The sequence below is a fragment of the Gouania willdenowi genome, chromosome 17 (genome assembly GCF_900634775.1).
Source record: "Gouania willdenowi chromosome 17, fGouWil2.1, whole genome shotgun sequence".
Classification (NCBI taxonomy): Eukaryota; Metazoa; Chordata; class Actinopteri; order Blenniiformes; family Gobiesocidae; genus Gouania; species Gouania willdenowi.
In genome coordinates this window covers 8,901,716-8,924,505 of record NC_041060.1, presented here as the reverse complement: position 1 = coordinate 8,924,505, position 22,790 = coordinate 8,901,716, and the positions used below count along the sequence as shown (strand labels likewise).

The window sequence follows — 22,790 nt, the reverse complement described above, 5'->3', positions numbered from 1 at the left end:
TTTAAGAGGTAGGACTATTAGAAAATAGGCATGACATCATCACTGTAGAGCTACGACTGATGACATCATCACTGAATCCGTCGACTCAGGAAGTGGGGCGTCCAAACGACTTTGCACACCCTTGAACCAAGCAGCAGCCATGTTGAAACTCTCAGGTCAGTCTGATCCTGATGCGTTGAGATATTTGAGGAACACACACAGACAGAGGTTCCTAGATAGATGGTGTAAGAAAAGTCACCACAGATATAACCAGTTTGTAATGGTTTGGCGGTCATAGCGATGCCACTGTTTGATCCTTCAATGTTGGCTGTTTCTATAATTGTAAAGTTGAATTTAACTAGGACGCACTGTTGCGAGACAGGTTAGTTTTACCCAACTGACGATTTGAAGTTGCAATATTAAACCTGCTCAATTAATTTAAATCTCTGATATAAGTACTCTAATATATAATGTGTTTTATTGGATTTATTGAGGTTATTTGTCAGGATCTTCCAATTTTTATTTATCATATTCAATTGTAAACTATGCTAATATTTAAGTTGAACTAGTGGTTATTTTGTATTTAAATTGTTGTTTATTTGAAAAATAACCTCAATAAATCAGATAAAACAGTCTTCTCATTTTTTTTATTTTATTTTATTAAATCAAATGTATTAAATTGTAGAATATTCTTTTGTTTAAGGGTAAAATTGTTGTAACCAAATGGTTAATAATAAATGGGTGGATAAAGCCTTTACTAACATTCCACACTTAAAAAAAAAAAAATCAAAATGATATGCGGTGATATTCGATCAGTATCGGTACTGTATCTGTAGTGAAAAAGTTGTATACCACTACTTAAAATACTGTAAAAGTTCCTTAACATTTCTTTTTGTACTTGTTGTGGTTTTAATTAATTTCAATCTATGAAATATATCAAAAAAGGGCCCAAGCAGACGTTTGGGAAGTAATAATTTAAAGCTAAAACTAACATAACCTTCAAAGTAAACTAATGATTGCTTGAGTGTCATTTTGCCTTTGAACCAATGTCCATCTTGTGGCTAACACCTCTCCCCGAGGTTGAGAGACTGACAGTTTGAGGTCAACGTGTGACGACAGAAGCAAATTAAGATATATTGCTTTTACCAGGGTGATGAAATCACGCCACGGGAAGGGAAAACCAAACAAGTACTTTGTCTGTCTTAGCTGATGTTTTGATTTCTTTGACAGAAACTTAAGTAGTACATTATTTTAGATCTCAAAATATATTTATCTTAAGTTAAATAATCCAATTGGTACCATTAACTCCATACATTGATATCCTAAATCATTAAAAAACAAAAAAAAGGTGTTGACTAATTTGTCCAGCGACTAGCCCTCTCCCATCTGTTCTCTAGGCCTGCATACAGATTATAGCTTTGTTCACCAATGAACACATGTGGGCAGCAGCACTATTTTTATAAATCATATCAACAAACATAAAGGCCTGGGGTTTTTTGTTTTAAATGTTCTGCACTGCTGCTATTGTACAGTATGTATTTACTTTCAGGCTTATTTTTAGACTTTTATCACTTAAGCAATTCCGTTCTCATAACCTCGGTCCTGCAGAGCAGTGTTTCTCAAATGGGGGAACGTGTACCTAGGGGTACGCGACAGCCCTACAGGGGGTACTTGAGAGAGAAGAAATTACAAATGAAAGCATTAAAAATATGGGTTTTTTCAATGTTTATTTTTGATTAAAAATGATCATCATAGACACTAAATGAGAAGAAAAACAAAAGATCAATACAATATACACAAAAATAACATAAAAACATACAAAATGACATCATAAACAACCAAACAACACAAAAACAAACACTGTGAGAGAATAATTTAAATTAGATGTGTCCCGATCCAATATTGATATCGGATATCGGTCCGATATCAGCCAGATAACAAATATCGGATTTTATCGGACTGCATCTAAAATCACCAATATAAGCTCTCCGATAAAATTTTCCGCTCCAGCACTTCTATCCATAGGTAACTGTGGTTCACACTCCAACAAAGTATCCTACTGTTGCTGACTATTGTCCTCTGAGTAACATCACTTGATTTCCATTTTAAAATTCCTTGATTTTGTCACCAATTTCTACTTGAAATTTGCTGAATTTTTGAAAAACTAAGAGTTCCTCAGTTTGCAATAAAAAATTACTGCCATCATGAGAGATAAGCATGGGGAAACTGAGGCCTGGTAAATATTGGGAAGTTTCATTAAATTTGTGTATTTTGAGAGACTGGGATGATTGCGGATGGTTGGTTGGTGATTTTCTCTGTCATTTTCACGTCATCCTGTAGGATAAATGCACAAAAGGGTTAGATTCAATATCTGTGACCTAGACCCCCAAAATAAAGGCTCCAGAGACCGAGGACCCCCACTGTGCCTGGGGGTGGGTGGACATGGACGTTGGGGAACAGTCATGTGGAGACAGGACCATCTATAAGGGGGAATAAAAGGGTGAACTTTTTGGGGTCCATCCATAAAGTCAGAAAAATGATGGTCCATTGTTCTATGAATCTGTGATAACCACATTTATTTATTTATCTGAATAATATCCACTGTTGTCCAGGGGGTTTGTTATTGTTTGGTTCATGGTATATAGGTAAATCCCTTTTTAATCAGAAATAAAATTGGTTAAAAGTGTTCATTAGAGTGCCAAAAACAGAGAGAAAAAGTGGTATAAAGGGTTCAAAGTGTCAATATTGGAACAATTTGTTTAAACTGGCAGGGGATGGGCATAACGAATGTGGTTGGGTTGGCAAAAAGAGGCATGAAATACGGTGAAAAGAGGTTAAAAGTCAAAATAAAGGGTCATTATAAGCAACATTAGGTGGAAAAAGTGGTGGAAAGGGTTTATAAGTGCCAAAAATCTCTTGAATGTGGAAAAAAATGTGCAGAAAAGACATTGAAATTTGATGGAGATGTGGCAGAATTGGGAGTAATGTAGCAAAAATGCATAAAAAGTTGCAAAAAATATGGCAAGTTTGGTGTAGTTGCAGAAAAAAGGTAAAAAATAAGCAAAAATTGGCTCAAATTGTTAAATATTCCTAGTTTCTTGAAGGCATCCAGGGTTCTCAACAAAACATTTTCACAGCATAGGGGGTGTGGCATGTAACATTTTGAAATTTATAACTCTGAGGGCCAAAATTTGTTTTTAAGCAAAGGATGCATTGCACACAGGCGGCATCGAAGGCAGCTAAAGGGCTGCAGGGGTCCTCAGCTAAAGACGGGAGCATCTGAGCCTGTAATAAAAAGACGGTGCGGCTGATGAATGTGTTTCTGGATTATGCAGATTAAGAATAGAGTTTCAATGTGTGCAACAATTATTATGACGGTACCGATTAAAAAATAAAACAGAAAATAAACCCTACGTTGCTGAAAACTGAACGTAGGGGGCGCCATTGCTCCGAAAGGGGAGAACATTTTCAAAGTCGGAGGCCCATACCCCCTCCCAGTGTCTTGCGACCCCAAATAGTGTTCTAACCCCAAGGTTGAGAACTCCTGACCAAGAAAAAAGCCTTTAACACATGAACATGAACTCAAATCGAAAAATATTTAAAAAAATAATTTTTGACTTATACTAATAATGACCATGTGTAGTGTTAAAGGTCGTCCTTAGAAGTCTGTCTCTGTATTCCCATTACTTCTGTAGCAATTTTTTTTTATTTTTTTTTTTTTAAAGGCTCTTTTTTTTTAATTCTGTCTAGGAGGCTAATCATGTTGCCGTGGCAACCACTCACTAGATGCCTTATGCTGTTTCTTCTCGTTTGCCTCCCTCTTGTTCTCTATATACTCTCAATCATTATCTCAGCTCTCCTGTTCAATTCCTCCTCCTTCTGATCGTCTCTACAAGTTCTTAAGTCTTTTCTTTGCACAAGCACCAAAACAATTTTGGATTTTTGTTAATGTGATACTCATCCTTTAAAAAAAAAAAAAAAAAAAAAAAAAAAGGCAGCACGAGCAGCAAAAAAGACCCGATTCTCCCGTGTGAAATTGTTCGAGGAACTTGAGATTGACATCCACCAATTTGGCGGATGTGGATGGATTTTTTTCCTTACATTTGCTTGATTAGGCTTCATTAACCATAAACTTTATTCCATCTCTGTTCCAGGGCTGGGCGATTTGGACCAAAATTTATATCTCTACATTTTTTCTCAAAATGGCGATATACACCTAGATATATATCAAAGTTTCACCAGAAAGACGATTCTGAAATAAAATAGAAAGCATGATATACATTGGAGTGATTTCATGTATTTTTGTTTTCTAATTGGTTTTTTTGTAGTAGTTTTGCATGTTTTTGGAGTAACTTTGTGTTTTTCTTGCCGTTTCTGTATTTTGTTTTTCTTTTGTGTATTTTTCTGTATACCTTGCATTTTTGTTAAGTCCTTCTGAGTATCTCTGGCACATTTATTAACAAACAGCTGCACAAATTGCAACACATTTTCTTTTTCTCCTCTAAGGGACAGTACTTGTAAGTTCTGTAGTGTGGCTTTTTTAGGACTCAAAGATCCATCTAACTATGCTTTTCATGCTGTTCTGATATAAAATATATTGTTGTAGGCAGTACTGTAATTTTCTATATTGGCAAAATAGAAAACTCTCGATATATTGCCCAGGTCTACTCTGTTCTTGCTTTGTTTCTAATGCAGGAATTCTTTTTCTTTTCTGTACTCTGTTTCTCTTGTATACCTTTGCTAATTGTTAAAATAGTCACAACTTCTGTGCGACTACTTTCTGTCAACTGAAAAGAAATCTTTAGAGCCAGTATAGGGACGTTTTTGGGGGGAGTATGTCTCCAACCTTCCCTGTTCAACAAATTAACTATGTACAAACTAGGAATAAGCGATATTTTATCATTTATGATTTATCGTCAAAAAATATTCTGTCATCCCACAATATAAACGATAAATTCCCATGTCGAAAATTAGCGAGGGCCACGGGCCATTTGTCCCTCAGTTTAACCAAGAATGCCCATAAAATCCTTGTTCCACAGGCCAAAATTGCCCGTTTGTTGTCAACTTACTATTCTCTGGAGCGGAGCGCTGTTTACGGGAGCTCCGCAGCAAAGCCTCAGCGGCCGCGGTGTGCACCACTCCTCCCGCCCCCAGCTCTCACACCCACAGACGGCGGTGCTCGTCACGGCTACCTGAAGCTGCCGTGCTGCGATACATCATGGACCGCTACTTGGTTAAGACCAGGAAACATCCAACAAAGTGAACCAATCCAATAACTCCACTGATGGAGTTATTTGTGCTTTTTAATTTTTAGAAAATTATTTCATTTTAAGTGAGGAAATAAATCAATTTCGTACAATAACAGAAAGAAAAAAAGAAAGGAAAAAAGAAAGAAAAAAGAAAAAAAAAAAAAAAAAGAAAAAAAGAAAAAAAAGAAGAAAAAGAAAAAAGAAAGAAAGAAAGAACCCAACAAGATCCACATGAACAATCATTTAGCAACAGTGGGGGTTTTTACAAGAAGAAATATCCAGCGGAACCAGGTCCCTTTCTAACAGTGTGTTTATTAGCAGTGTGACGATATCGCGATATTTTTTTTGCAATATTGATTATCGATACGCTTGCGCTATGTATTGATTTTTAAAAAAAAAAAAATATATATATATATATTTTTTTTCTTTTTCTTTTTTTTGTGGGGGGATTTAATTAATTAATTATTTTCAAAACCTTTTCTGCTTTTTCACTAAAATGTGCAGGTAGGTCTTCACAAAAACATTATCACTGTTTGTTGAAGGAAACAATATATTGTTTACTGGAATATTGCACTACAATGGTGTCACTGGTAAGTAAGACCCTATTTTTTGTTTAAAGAAAGCACTATTGAAGATACTTATTCGTTTACATTGGTATGTTGACATTTATTTACATAAATGTTGCACTAAAATAGTGTCACTGTTCATAGGGCACTTTTTCAATTTATTGTCTTTCAGAGACATAAAATAAAATTTTTATTTTTTTTCACTTAATCTTTTTTTTTCTTATGTCAGATTATCATAGATTGATTTCTGACCAATATATCGACAATCGCAGTATCGTCATATTGTGAGCTGTGTATCGCGTATCATATGGTACCCAGAGGTTCCCATCCCTCGTGTTTGTTATTATTCAGTTGTTTTTTAACTGTTGCCTGAGCACTTTGTATATTTCTTTTTCATTTCATTAATGTATTTATTTTTGTTCGAATAAAGAAAATGTGGTAAGCAAAACAAACTTTTTTTTATTATTTCATTTTATGAAAAACATGATGAGGCATTACAAGGAGTTGGAAAAATGTAATTAAATTTTGTTATTTGTAAATCATAAATGTCGATGACCATAACGATCGCTTTCAGCAATTTAGAAAAATATCCACCATCTCCAGCGTTGTTCCATTTTATAAGATTTGCTTGAATTGTTGGGGCCATAAATATGTAACTCAACTCACCTTAAAGCATACTCTGGGCTCAGCATGAAAACCCAATTACTAAATGAGCTATGTGCTCACAAAGCTCAGCCAAGTGTCTTTGACAGCATTCATATACAGCAATTAGTTGCCTCTACTACATATTCATTATGACAAGTGTCATAACAACTGTAAAGGCTGTTTTTTTTTTTTTTTATTTCTCTGGAGGACACATCACCACCCTGCTGTCTCACATCAGGATCTAATCCAATCCTGAAATTCTCCTCAGAAATAACCCGCTGTCAGTGAGCAGAGCTGAGCTGTTATTGCTGTTTAATTCGAGCCATCGCCTTTATTAGCATTTGTGCTCAAAACTGCGTTGCTGTTGTTGACGTTGAGAACTGAATAACTAAACTCTAGCCCTGGTTCTGGGTGCATTCTATTTAAAAAAAAAAAAAAAAAAAAAAAAAACATTAAAACGTATATGAGCTTTTATGTACTTCTCCAGGGACATAATTAGACACCCATATATATTATAATTGACATAGTAGTAACACTAATGTAGTTGTGTGTGGTAGAAGTATATATCGCAATATTTATTTCGTTTTTATTAGCAATTATGATTCACTAGTACAGTGCCCGTCGGAAGTATGCATTCATGTGGGAGCATGAGAAGTATATTTTTCAGGTGCAAAATGTGGGTGCAATCCTGGTTTAATGTCATCATTGCGTTTTTTTAATCTTTCATTTGCCATTTTTTGTATAATTATTGTTTTTTGTTGCCATTCTAGTGTGGTTCTGGAGTAATTTGGTGTATTTTTTGTATAAATATTGTTTTTATTTTTATTTTACTCATTTAGTATATTTTTATTATAAATACTGTGTGTGTGTGTGTGTGTGCGTCTCTCCATCCATCTCCTCCGTGTTTTATCTCTCGCATGCGTCTTGCACATAATCCGTCGCATGTTGTTAAGAGAGACACAGAAGTACCACGAAAAATAAACATTTTGCAACACCAACTCTCTAAACGGCTCTGTGTGAGTTCAGTATTTTCATCCCGGTGTAGTGCCCAAGCGTGCATCAGCCGTGTGTGTGTGTTTACATTGTAGCTGCCAGCATCTTTCTTAGAACATAGAATATAAGAAAAACTCACCCTTGCGCAGAACGAACAATCATAGTGGAGCCATGTTGTGGACCTTATTATTATTATTATTATAATAACTTCAGCCACTGCTTGTTACAGAAAAACTTAACATTGACGCTAAAACATTTTGCAAATATATCTTGAGTCACTGTCAATCTTTACTTCATACAAAACTACAGTACGCCAGTTAAGTCAACTATTCATCAGCATGCATGGCTATACTGTACAGAGAAAGTTGGTCACACCAGTGCCACCACTGGATAAGTTTGGGTAGAGCCCTGATGATAATATACAAAAAAATAGTATAAGCGAAAATAGTAATAGTAATAATAGTAATGATTATAATAATAATAATAATATAGTAATAATAGCAATAACAAAGTAATATAATAAGAATCTAGTAACAATAATACGATAAAAAACAATAACAAAAAATATTAAATAATATGGTAATATGATGATAATATAGCAATGCTAATAATAAAATGAGAATACCAGTAACTATAATGTAAAATATTAAAAAGGAGTTTAAAAATATAATGGTCATTATAATAATGCCAATAACATAAATACAGTAGTATCAATTATATAATAATAACAATGATAATAATGGCAATAACAAAAAGAATCCAGTAACTGTAATACAATAATAAAAACAATAATAAACATAAAATAATAAGGTAATAGCAATATTAATAATAATACAATGAGAATACCAGTAACTGTAAGATAAAATAACAAAAAAAGAATAATTTAAGAATAACAATAACAACAATACATTAAAAGTACAATTAGATAGAGATATAATATTAATAGCGAAAGTAGTAATAGTAATGTTTATGAAAATAATAAATAAGAATATAAGAATAGCAATAACAATAATAAAGTAGTAGTACAATTAGATAGGGATATCATATTAATAGTAGAAATAGCTATAATAAAATAATAAATAATAAATAAGGTAATAGCAATGATTTTATTACATGATAATACCAGTAACTATAAGATAAAATATTAATTAAGAATATAAAATAGCAATAACAAAATACTATAATGAGAATCCAGTAACTATAATACAATAATAAAAATAAACAATATAAATAATGAGGTAATAGCAATAATGCAATGAGAATACCAGTAACTATAAGATAAAACAATAATAAGAAAGACTAATAAGTAGTCACATCATTCATCTCTCCTTCTTTGGATGCAGAGTCTAGGTGTGTTACCTCGAGCACCATGTGATAAGCTTTAGCTTAGCTTAGCTTTCTTAACTGCCGACATTAGAACTATGTGCATATTAACACAGACTTTGTGGGTTTTTCTGCTATAAATGACTTGACTTCTCCAGCGTTGTGATGCTCTGCTCCGGAGTAAAAGCCTCACGTGCTTTTGTTTTGCTTATGTGGTGAAAATATGAGCGTTTATAATGCTGTGTTCACGGATAAACATGCATGTTTACTTACCAGAATAGTACGTCCACAAACAATAATCATCTTTGCTACCAAAAACCAAACAAGAGGAGACTTTGATTTTATTGTCATAGTGATACACACTGTTTAAACAAGATTAAAGCGAAAAATGAAACAAACTTGGACATGGTTTTGGATGAAGAATGATTTTTAAAAATCAGCCACTGAGAATTTCCAGCTTTTGTTTTCACAATTGTCTCAATGTCGACATTTATCGTTGACACTACTTGCAGTTCAATCTTTTCGCGACAACTATGCATGTCTATTTTTGCGAGAAATAAATTAATCAATTTATTATAATTAGGGATGTAACGATTCACTCAACTCTCGATACGATTGGATTCATGATTTAGAAAATACTGTTTTCCTTTATCTTTCATTGTCAAAAAAATCCCTTGATAAACTATTCAAAACAATGCAATTTAACTAAAAATAAATCCTGAATGAAATAAATAAAGAAATAATACAAATGAAGAAGAAACCTATTCATTTAAATTCTGGCTCTACAGTAAACAATGCAAAACTGCATGTGTTGTTTGTATCAGGCACTTTATTCCACGCTACTTGTTTATAATGATCTGACCAACTGTGGCAAGGTCAGGTCCAACGTCACTCTCTATGTTGCCAGTTTGTAATTACAAACAAATGCATGGCTGATGAATTACTGGACATGCGCTCTGCAGTTTTGATGCACACAGTACCAGTAACATGGGGTTGCCAGGTTGGGGGCCCTCTAGTAGCCAGGGGGGCCTAAGCAGCCGCCGAGACTGCGTATAGGCTGGGCCATCCATACCTGGCACTGACGCTAACGTCATGTGTGAGTGACGTAGTTCAAACAAGAGAAGGATAAATAGATAGCGTTCTCTGCTGTTTCAAAAAATAATGCGATTCAATTTTCAGAGTATTGATATGAACCGTGACACCTATGAATTGATTAATAACTGCCTTATGATTAATCTTTACATCCCTAATTATAATGTATAATTGAGGAAACATTTATGAGGTTAATGTTCATTTTTTACCTTGCAAAGCTGCCAAGCCACTGTAGACATACTGAACTAAAGAACTGTTCAGACAACTTCATTATATTTTAAGATGGAAAAAGTCATACATATTTTTAACTTAACACAATGTCTTCAGAAACTCAACTGAACTCAATGTGAAAGTCAGTGCCTGTACAATAACTGTAAATGGTAGCTGTCCCATTATGGTTTGAGAAAAAAAGCTGATCCTAATGAGTGGCAGCTTTCTGAACCAAACGTGTGCAACTGAATGCCAGAGCAAAGCTGAGCTGGAGTGTCTCCCTGTGGGTATCTTTATTAGCTCACCTCCCACACAAATTATGACATAACACCAAAAGGGTAAATTTCTAATAACGTGTCCCGGCCTCTTTGACACTGACGATTGGCTCCAATACTCCAGCAACAATTTACCGTCAGTCACAGAGTCCTCCCGTTTGAAATTGCTTCACCGATGCTTCACAGAGAAGCAATTTAGAGAGAAAAATGTGAGCCACAGGAACACGAAGGAAAAAAAAAATGGAGTTTATATATGACCCCTATAATACCACACACAATCAATTTAGAATAATGGGAACATTCTTTTTAAGGGCTAAAGTGCATCAAATTACATACTTAAATATAAAAGAATTACAGCTAGTTGTTTTTCTTATGTGATTCTGATATGCTGCCTCCATCTACCCTCCGTTGTTACTGTAATTCTTCTTCTAGTAGATTAGATGCAGCAGAGGTATGTTTCTGCCCCCACAGGTCAGAAAAGGAAGTATGTGTGGACCGTAAACAGTCTACAGTGAAGACTGTGAATGTCATAATGATGACGATCAAAAATTAACTTGCCCGTGTTGTTCCAGTTTTAGATTGGCATGAATTCTAAATCTGGCAGTGGAACTTTAAGTTATTTACAGTAGATGTATACAGTATAGGCTGTTGTGATGATGGGAGCAAACACTGTGGTCAGCGGTAACCTGTCGCTCAAAAGAACGTACTGATTTAGCAACTTACAAATGAAAGTATTTAAGAAACCAAAAGAAATCATAAGAAAAGAAAAACCAAAACATCACCTTTTGTTCTGTTTTAAACCCCTCACAGGCTTTACTGTACATCACTATCATATCATAGAGAGATGTTGCTAAAGCACACTGATATAATATATTCCCAGCACTTATATCAATGTCAGAAATGAGTTAATAAAGTTAAAAGGCAACACTTGTCAACAATGAATTACACACAAATAGTTACAGACACACCCATTTACAGTACTACTGTGGTCAAATTAGAGACTTTGATTACCTTGACAAACTTTTTAATAGCCTGTTCAAAGCCCTCTCTCATTATCACGGAACAGTCCCAATGCAATTGGACAGAGGATTTACTGTAAGACAATTTTCCTATGGCGACAGAGGCATGCCAATGAATGTCCCTGTATAGCTGTGACTGCTTGTTAAGACTTAATATGTGATCACTATCCTAAACCTCAACCTTTTCCTTTGAACACGTCTTCAAAAATCTGCAAAATTGTGGAAAGTGGAATCATAGAGAAGAGAGCTTAACAGTCAGCTGGCTAAATATTAGGAAGATAAATACAAGTTTATATTTTTTTTAAAAATAAAAATAATAAAAGCTATAAAAGCTATAAATAAATAAAAACTAGAAATAAATAGAAAAACTTTACAGCTAAAAAGAGTAAAGAGTTAAAGACCCGGAATCCCAAAAAAAAGGACGTATAGCTCTTTGTCATAGTTTGATTACCTTCCACAAAAATTAGAAAAATAGTGCAGATTATTGCAAACTGTTGTTACAAATCAAGCAGCTTTAAGTGCAGGGGTAGTTTAAAGGGAATAGCGGTTTGTTTTGGTTTTTTATCTTTAACGTAGTGATTTTAAGTAATTGTCTTTTCAGCTTTAACTATAACTTTTGTTCTTCCTGAACTTGTGACATCACATGCTTGGTTGCACATTTATTGTAAAAATCGTGACTGAACTTTAAGGGATTGTTAGAATTTGTAGCAATATTGATGCCCTGACCAATAACGGTGGCTCTTCTTTAGTGTTGTTACCTAACCTGTGAAGTGTTTGCCTCAGACCACTTTCATACTGGACACATTTTTTACAAACCTGATTGCTTCCATCCAGAAGCCCAGGATGAAGGAGTCGGGGCCAATAGTGGTCTACAGATTACATCATCTGTCATCAAGTCAGCTCTCCAGACGCAGGAGAGCAGGCTGAGATCGGATGCTCATATATCCTCTTATTTCTCAGTCAAAATCAAAATATGAAACCATTTGTCGATGAAACAGACTAATCCTGAGTCGTTATCATTTTTGCTCTATGGCACTCTGCCCAGAGTGATTTTGGTGAAGCATTTCTACCATTACTTCTGCTAATGAACTGTTGCCATGGTAACCTAAAGAAGCAGGCAGGAAAAGTTTACCAAAAAGAAGTGTGGAATGTTTGGGACCAATACACACCAAACAACGGCATAGTGCGGTGTGTTCATGGCCATGCAGAGTTAGCTTTCCATAGCAGCGCATTTCTATGCAGGAGGCGCTCATTAAAAGCAGCAGAATCAACCAATAGTACCAAAGGGTCAGAGTTCTTTATTTTCAATGCAGAACACATTTACTCTAAATCAAGGCAGAGCTAATGTAGTGTAATTATATATCTTGAAAAAAACTACAATGCACTTCACATAAGTTTGTCGATTAGATCAAGGATGTCAAATGCCTTTAAGTTCAGGGGCCAAATACAGACCAGTTTAAACTCAAGTGGGCCACAGATTTTAGGTGGGGGAAAATGATAATTTTTAACATAATTGTACCTTTATTTTCAATTCCAGTTCAGTTCACTTCAAAAAATTCTTGATTTTGCTACCAAGTTTTTGTGTGGAATTGTTTGTGGAAAAATTGAGAGTTCTTTCCACAATTTGCAATTAAAAGTGAGAGCATTCATGTGATACAGTATAAACACCTTAACCTTGAGATATCTATACCTAGATTATGTGGTAATTTATACAATAATGTTTTATCTGTCATTTTTACTTTCTTTTGTGAGCCGTTATAGATGCTCTAAAGGGCCAGACACATATGGATTAGATATAAAACTAAAGAAATTGGTTCAAAACATTTGAATAAATATTACAAAAAATATGAAAAATAATTAAAAGAATAACAAACGCAAATTTCATAGCATAAGTGTTGATAAAACCCTTAAAATTATTATAAAAAATAAATAAATAATGTACTGTTATTGTTTAAAGGGAGCTGCAGCTGTTGATGAATTATTTTGTAGTTGTATACACCCATAACAGATATTTGTGGTAAAACATAACAAGCATTGCACATTATCACACCAAAAAGTGTCAAATTTAAGTTGACGTGTTTGAATTCATGTTACATTTCAAAAATGTTTCATTTCTTTTTATATTGTTAAAAAAATGGTTGCATTTCTATTCTTAACATTGTTGTTGTGTTTATTTGGTTGCTTTTTAGGCTTTTATGTGAGTAAAGTTTAAGTGCTACCGTTTTAATCTGCCAATGATAACACAATGAACACATGCTAGGCCAGGGGTTCACATACTTTTCACAGTCCCGTACCCCTAAAGACATTTAACCTGAAGAACTTAAAAAACATTATAATGTAATGTCATACAATGTAGCCCTACAGTGAAATGTTCCCCTGAATTGTACCTATCCTGTTGACGAATAATATATAGTGATTAAAAAATCTATTTTTCATCACCCTGAAACTGTGAAATACAACTCACTACAACTTTAGTAAGACGCATGAGGTTGAGAGGATGCACATTAATCAATATTTGACTGAATTTTAAAATCTAGTCTTAAATTGTTCTCCACACAAAGTCTTGTTCTGTGTTTGTTGTAGCAGAAAATCCACTTTCACACAAGTACATAGTGGCAAAGGGCATCAAAGTCTCTATATCATGTTTTGCTAGCACAAAGCAATGTAGCTCTCATATTTGCACTCTCTTTGATGAGTTTGTTTTTCTGTCACTGGCTCATCTTACAGAGGGCAATGTGTAATTTGTTAGGAAGCAACGATAGATCAACGCCTATTTCCCTGATTTTAGGATATCTGCGATCTGTCAATCCTTGCATATAAACCCAATCTTTTATGATCTCATCCACCTCCGCAAAGGTCTTAAAGTCAGCCACTAAAGCTAGCAGGAGCAAAGAGCCAGTGGTCCGCTGTGAGCAGTAAAGTCTTGTCATTACCTGTTGATTTTCTGTAAATGTTACACATGATGCATTATTTATTTTTTGTAGAATGTATGACTTTTAGGAGCTTTTATCCTGTAAGCTTATTTTTAGATTGATATTTTAACATGCACAAAACTGTAACATTTGTTTTTCTTTTTGCACTACAAGGAAACCTAAAACCCTTTATTGGTGGTTTGAGGTGTTTTGTTAGTTTGTCCTGTAAATTATTATTTTATAATCTACCTCAAACCTTGTGATTTTATTTATTTGTAAAACTAAATTACTGCTGTGCACTTTATTCTTGGCAAAGAGCTCCAAACAGGTCTGCAGTGTAACCTGTTGAACAAGCTTCATTTGTTTTTTCAAAAAAAAGAGAGAGAAAAAAAAAAAGATATAATTTAGTATTTTGGAGAGTAATGTTCTAAATTTGCAATTATATTTTAAAGCTGATATTTGGAGTTTCTGAGAAATCTATGTTTATCTATCATTCTTTTGAAAAGCAAAAAAAATCCTCACTAGTCTTTTACTATGTCGACTGCCAGTGGTCATTCATATACGTCAATGTATATAAAGTCCCGCCTTCGTCCTATAAACCCCTATACAAATTGAAAATCGCACCGCGATTGCCCAGCCAATAGGCTTCAACTTCCTGTAGCGGAGACTGTGCACAGAAACAAGGCCGCGCGTCACAACAGCAAACAGGTATGACTGAGCAGCATAGCATCATGGAGGAGCGCTTGGCTCTTACCTCAGAAATGTCCATCACCTAAAGAATAACAATGACCTATAGACCGATATCAATGAGACCTTGTTATGTTCCGCTATGCACATGCACAAAAGTAGAGGCGTGGCTTCTGGTAGATTGGCAGAGGCAGGGGGAGGAAATGGAGCTGTTTAGGGAGGGACATCATCCTTGTGCAGTTAAATCGGCCGATCCTTGCATATGAAACCGATCTTTTCCGCCTTCCACCTACGCAAACGTCTTAAAGTGGGACATAAAGTGCCCACCAGCTCATGTGTGCATGTGTGTGCTGGCATGCCTCTGCTACACAGGATAACAACAACAGCAGGGTTAGCTTAGCATGTCAGCAGTTGGGCAGTTTTACACAAAAGAAAAGAGAGCAAAGGATCGCAATTTGTAATTCCTGTAATGCGGAAATAAGCCTTGATGGAGCTGCAAACAAAACGCTATCTCATTCACCATTTAAGAAATCACCACACTGCTGCGTGTGCAGCATTTGAAGCTATAGTAATCAAGCTAATGCTAAAGCTACGGCTAGCAGTAAACAGAGCCAGGGGTCCGCTGAGAGAGCTTATCAGTGAAAAGAGCAAAGTTACTATGAGGAAAATGATGGAGTTCATGGCTTTGGATTTGGGAAAAAACCTTCCACTAATGAACAAGTGATTGTAATAATAAGAACAACTATCCTGTGTCATGTTCATTCTGTCATTACCCTTTCACTTTTGAAAATGTTACACGTGCTGCACTTCATTATTTCCATAGAGCATTTGACTTTGAGCTTTTGTCCTGACAGCTGTTGCAAGTTATTTTTAGAATAACATTCTTACATTTAAATATCCACAATGTGGACATTTTTTATTTTTGCTCTTCAAGGAAACCTAAAATTCAGGACATTTTATTGGTTATTTAAGATGTTTTTTTAGTTTGTCCTGTAGCTTATTATTTTATCACCTACCCCAAACCCTGTGATTTTCTTTACTTGTAAAACCAAAATACTGCTGTGCACTTTATTTTAGTCAAAAAGCTCCAAACAGGTCTGCAGTGTAACCTGTTGGACACATTTATTTAGTTTTTAAAATGTGAAAAATAAAAGACTAAAGGAACAAATATAATTTAGTAGTTTGGACAGCAATGTTCTAAAAATTTACATTTGAAATAACTACCTCATGTGCAGTTAAAACAAAATGTTTGCATTGTTTCACAGATATTGTTGAATGTTTTTACAATAAAATAAGATTGGAATATTCAAGGTGTATGATGTCAGTTATGAAAAGAAATCGGGATCGGCCAAAAACGGTATCGGCTGGTCAAGCTTTAAAAAAAACAAGAAAAAAATCAAATAAAAAATAATTTAAAATATCTTTGATCGGCTAGAAAATTGCAATCGGTGCACCCCTTGTTAAACGACAAAGTTGTATTGTTTCAGGGGTATTCTTCAATGTTTTACAATAAAATAAGATTGGAACATTCAAGGTGCATGATGTCAGTTATTAAAAAAAAAAAAAAAAAATTGAGATCGGCAAAACAGGCTTTTCAAAAATCGGTGCAACCCTAGTAACTTGTGGCAATGCATGGAGGCTCCTGACTGATATTTTAATTATTATTATTTATTTATATTCTAGTTTCCTTTTTTTTGTTTTTAAATTATTATTCACGTACCCCAAAAGACAATTTGTGTAACCCTGGGGATACACCATAACCCACTTTGGGAACCTTGGTGCGAGGCTAACTATTTAATTTCAGAACCATGGACAGCGGACAGCAACCTCCCACCTTGCAGTGAGTGTGTCCACCACTTCTCTTCAAATATCTCCATCAGTTCAGCACAAACTATCATTTAATTTGAAGTAACTTTAACACACTTTGCTTTGAGCTTTATATCAGAAGTTAGAAGCCCATGTTTACTGTTACTTAGCAGCAGCCTCGTGCCACGTGTGTGCGCCAGGTGTGACACTACTCTAAATAACTTTATTCTTCTAAACAATTGTATCTTAATCAATTTGTAGTGTGTGGATGCTAACAGCCCTATGAAATGCATTGATATCACTATGCTAACAGCCAATAGCCTATCATTAGATCCATTATCAACACTAATTTAACAGTTAAAGGTGTTTAAATGAGGTTTTATTTAGTTTCTTGATTGGTAATGTTAATATTGGTGGGTGTTTTGGCTGCAGTGCAGTCCCAAAAAGAGAAAAACATAGTATTTAGCCAGGCCTGAGCTAAAAAAAAAAAACAGAGGCTCTGCTGTGATAATAGTAATAATAAGGAGGTTTGGTTCTGTTTTTAAAGCTTACCCAGGACGAAGAAGGGCAGCTCGGTGTTCTCCAGGTCGTCCACCACCACCACATCCCCGGGAAAATCGTTCCGGACGGAGAACAGCAGCTTGGGCTCGGAGGCCGACGGACTGTGCATGATGCTCAGGTCGTTCTCCCTCAGAAACGGCAGCGCTGACACGGTCACGCTTTTCATCTTACAGTCCGCGTCCTGGCTCTGGTCCTCGTTACCGTTCAGACACCGGGTCCCGGTGGTTAGAAAGGCCAGAATGAGCCACAGTAGCCCCTGCTGCATAGTGATGCTCGCCATTGCTGTGACTGACTGTCTGTATGTGGTCTAGCTTCCTTCCTCCGCTGCTGAGTGGAAGTTAGGTCTCTCTCTCACACTAACCACCGGCGGAGTGAGTGAACAGGCGGATGCGTGGCGGTGCTTCGGCGGGCTCTCACCATGAGAGAAACAAACGTCCCCTCGCTGTTCACTTTGATTTTTTTCACCTGTGAACGGTGAGTGTGGATGAGTTTGTAGCACATAACAATTGATCCACAAATGGCCAAACATAGATGAACAACTAATAATGCAATCACAGCAACATAAGGGTCAGCATTTCTTTTTTTTTCAGTTCATTTGTTTGTTTCAATCTAACAAAAAAAAAATTCAAACATAAATCACAATTTAAAAATATATATACAGTGTATAACAAGACTGAAACAGGCGGAAGTTTTGACTGAAACAGGCAAGTTTTTTTTTTTCTTTTCCAATAATACACAAAATAAATACAAGCATTCAACAATTACATTTGAGTTGACTTTTTTCAAATAATGCAATATATATATATATATATGACTCCACTGCTTCACATAAATTTATATTTTGAAATTAAATGTCTCTCATTTTTGTTTTGTTGTTTATCATCAAAATTCCACAAATTAACCCCTAGAACATCTATTTCTGTCTAAGTTGATTGCGTTTTCCCCCTTTACTCAGACTTGCCTTCTATTAAACCCAGAGGTGAAAATAATTACATGTACTCACGTCACTGTAATTTAACTGATTTTATGCGTACTCATTTAGATTCGCTTTTAACTACCAAAACTACTTTTAGCAGTTAAACTTCTATTATTGCATGTACTCTTTTCTTTTTATCATCTGTACTTTCATTGTAAAGTGTCTTTGAGTTTTCTGAAAAGCGCTATATACAATAAAGATATTATTATTACTTGTACTTTTTTGAGTATATTTCTAAATCAGTAATTTTACTTGTACTTAAGTACGTTTTAAAATATGTAAAGTAATTTGTTACATTTCTACACCCAACTTTTACTGGGTAAATTATTATTTTTAGTTTTGAAATGATCGCCAAGTTAGTTACTCTCTATTTACAGCAGTGATTCTCAAACAGCTTTAGCTCTAGTACCCCCTTTCTCTTATTTCTGAATCCAAGTACCTCCTTTGTCCGAGTCGTCCAACTACAACAATTTTTCTCAGAATGCTTTGAAAAAACAATTATAGAGCATAATGATTAAATAAATGAGTGATAACATATTTTAAAGGATTCCATTTTGTAAATAAGTGAAATGAAACAGTATTTTACCTGAATAGATTTATTTCTACAGTTTTTATCATTTCCGTCCATCTCCCGCCTGGTGTGACCAGGACTGAGCCTTGTATTTTTAGTTCATGTTAATAAAGATCATTTCCATCATTATTACCTCCGCCAAGAGTGAAGCGCAGAAGCAGAGTGAAGCAATGCTTTGCGCGAAGCGAAGAGCGGTGAGGTTATGTTTTACCCTCCGTTTGTCTGTCCGTCATTCTGTCTGTCTGTTAGCAAGGTAACTTGAAAAGTTTTGAACGGGTTTGGATGAAATTTTCAGGAAAATGAATAAATGGAACAAGGAACAGGTGATTAAATTGTGGTGTTGTTCTAGGAGAACAATATGGAGAAAATAAATAGTTATATAACCCATTATTTTTCCAATCCACACTGTGGAACTGTTGTTAAAAAAAAAAAAAAAAAACATTGTATTAGATCACTGATGATGCCATCAGTGTTCCATTTCGAACAGTGATGTCATCAGTGTTCCACAACATTGATGATGTCATCAACAGTGATGTAATAAGTGTTCCATTTAGAATCTTCCAAACAGTGATAATGTAGGAATTCTATGCTAATGCTAATGATAAGCTAATGCAGTGCAACGCTGTCAGTTGGCAAGATGACTTGAAAAGTTATGAACTGATTTGGATGAAATTTTCAGGAAAATTGATAAATGGACAAGGAACAGGTGATTATATTTTGGTGATGTTTTGGCTACCCAAAAAAATAACAATAATTTAAATATCCCATCCACAATGTGGAACGTGTGATGATGTCATAGGTTGTCTCAGGGTCAATGTTGACAGGTAGTCATGGTAATCCTGCGTTTACCATGTTACGCGACCGGAGCGTGTTGGCTGAGCTTGAGCTGCTTGGCGTAGGTCTGCGCTTTCCGAGTGCTAGTTATTATTATATTTATAATTATTTTATTATTTGTTTTACTAAAAATAAATGCTATAAATCCCCATATTTGTCATGCTTTCATTTGTTAATTTTTCCCCCTCTCTCTTTCTCAAGTACCCCCTCCAGTCCTATTGTGTACCTCTAGTGGTACACGTACCCCCATTTGAGAAACCCTTCATTAGATCTTAAAGAATCCTCACATTCAAGTAAAATGTGTTATGTGAAGAAAACAATCTTAACGGAATATAAAATCCTGCGCCCTGTCCACGTCGTACCCCTGCCTAACACCCAATGAAAGCTAGAGATAGGCACCAGCAGAACCCTGCGACCCTGGGAAAAGGAGCAAGTGGGTCAGAATATGGATGCATGGAATCGATTTGAATTAAGAACTGAATTCAATCGGGCCCTTGAGAATCAAATTTAATCGATTTGGGAAATCTAAATCAATACTCAGCTCAATACATTATCCATTGAATAACCAGACACATTTATGACTTTTCTCCAACATTTCAAGTATTTTTTTATTTTTATATTGTGGATTGTTGACGATAATCACTGGTTATAGCTTTAATCCTAAACTGTTGCAACTCCTGCCCTAAATTTGCAAACCCTGAAATGTGTGGAGTTTGCCTGTTCTCTTCAGGTTTGCCAGCTTCCTCACACACTGAATGGTGAATGGTTGACTGTTTTATGTGCAGGGAAAACTGAGTGCAGGAAGAAACAAGTATAGAAAATGGATAAATGATTTGATTATGAGACAAAAAAAAATAAGTGAAAGTCAGAGGATCAAACCTCTCCTGCTTTGGCTAAATGGCAGATCATTGAATCATTACCTATCCAGTTCACAGGAAGCTAAAGCTTCTCTTTTCCTCAAGGGAGCATGGTTGATTGGAAGTGGAATGAATTATGCAATTATGTGGCAATTATTTGATTATAATGATAGAAAGGTATTGTGTTCCTGTGTAATCCCTATTGTGTCTGTTTTAAATATGAAGCTTTAACCATGGTTTTACAAAGGCAAGAGTAAAGTACAGTATATCTGCATTTAAAGCTGTATGCTCATTTAATGGCATTAATTGCTCTTCAATAAAGAAGATTTATTTTTTTTGTTTTCATCCAATACAATTTGGAGTATTACACTTCCAAATTGAGCAGACAAACTTTACAAGTAAGACTGGGAAATATGGACTTGATATTTTTTTTTTCAAAATGGCGATATATAATATATACATGAGCTGGGATTAGACTGTCATGCAACAGATTAGTTTTACCCTACTAGTGATGTGTTGTTGCAATAGTACATTAAATGTACATTCAGACTTTCATATATACTGTATATACATATATATATGCTAAACAGTTTCAGAGGTGTGTCTGCAAATAGTTAACATTAATTGAAAACAAGAAAATGATCTGTGAGTCATTGGAGAAGCAGTGGTGATGAAGGTTGTGCTTATTTTCTTTCTTTCTTTTTTAAGGTAGAGAGCAATTTAAAGTAAAAAACCATTGGGTGATAATATTTTTCATTGTCCAGGCAGTTTTTTTCTGTACATTTGGAGCTCATAAACCTAAAACCATGCGGCTGAATGCTTTAAATATCCCCAAGGAGTATTTTCCAACAACAAAGTGGTCACGCTTGTCATATAAAATTCTCGTAAAGCCAACATCGGTCGTAGCTTTCAGAGCATATACTGTATATCCTGCTTTGAAGCCACATAAACTTTGATTGCACTTTACCTTGACTGTTTTACATTGTGTCTGCTATTAGAATAGATTCAACTTGGTAAATAAACACAGTGTCAAACTCCAGTGGAAAAGCATTGAGGCTGGTATTTGCAGAGGGCTTTTCTAGACTAAATCCCCTGGCTGTTTTGTTGACCACACAATTGCCATTTGGATTGAGAGGCAGGCAAAGCTGGAAGAAAAGAAGATTGCGTTTTCTGTGTCATCGCTGTTCATTTAATATTTAAGCAGCTCTGTGGACTCATAATAACCGTCTTTTCACTTTCTGTCCCCGATGCAAACATCATTAAGTTTTAAATGGGGCAGCATTTCTAGTTATGACTGAAAAATGAAAACTATAGTGGACTGGATTGGCCTTGGCCACCAACATTAAAACAAGGCTAGCTGAGATTTAAGAGATAAATAGAAAGCAAACACTTACTTAAAATTCCAATGTTGTTTTTTTCTCATATCATTTATCTTCCCTGGTGTGCTTATCTGGCAAAATGCCTCAAGGTAGAAAAGATTGTTTGAAAACAAATTATGTTGACATTTTGCCTGATGATATACAGTATGGACATTTTTATGAAGCTAAACAAAGTCTTTTGAAACAGTGCTCAAAATCATGAAATGTCACATTAAGGGGACCTGAGGTAAGGGTGTTGCAATAGTAAAACAGTGCTTAAGAATTGCTTTTGTTAAATAACCGACTGGATGGTCAGTTGTTGTTTCCTGTTTTTTTTTTCTTTCTTTGATGTTAAAGTTGTAGTTGAGTGTTTTCAAGTGGCCATAAAAATGCAAATAATCCACTACAAATTTTGTTGATTGTATTAAATTATTATGTTTTGTACCATGTTGTGAACCATCACTCCTATAATGACATTTTTGATTAATGTGATTCTTTTTTAAATTAAAAACACATTTGTAACCAGGCATGGACTGGCCATCTAGAGCATACACAGCCGTTACAAACCATACTCCTTACTAACTATACCCCTTCACAAAATACGTCCTATCTGAGCCAGTACCTTTCCACTAACCTCAACTGCATCTGCCTTCTTCTTCTTTTTCTATTGGATTTTCAGCAGGCGGTACATCGCTACCGCCTCCACTTCCTGGCTATACTTATCTTGCTTTTTCACCTACCCTAACCCTGGCTATACTTGCCTTTCTTTTTCACCTACCCTAACCCTGGCTATACTTACCTTGCTTTTTTAATAACCCCAACAGCTACAGCCTTGGGCGGGGTTTGCTTGCACTGTACCAGCTGCAGCAGTTGGATA

At 35.3% G+C, this 22,790-nt stretch overlaps 1 protein-coding gene across 4 annotated transcripts in view; it reads right to left on the bottom strand.

Annotated features, from left to right (window-relative positions):
• astn1 (astrotactin 1) overlaps positions 1-17,672 on the bottom strand; it is a 385,350-nt gene extending 367,678 nt beyond the window's left edge. For all 4 annotated transcript variants that reach the window (XM_028473730.1, XM_028473731.1, XM_028473732.1 and 1 more), the window contains exon 1: positions 17,309-17,672. In XM_028473730.1, the coding sequence (XP_028329531.1) occupies positions 17,309-17,597 (289 nt within the window). In that variant the 5' untranslated portion in view covers positions 17,598-17,672. The remainder of the gene's footprint in view (positions 1-17,308) is intronic.
• Positions 17,673-22,790: the final 5,118 nt, after the last annotated feature.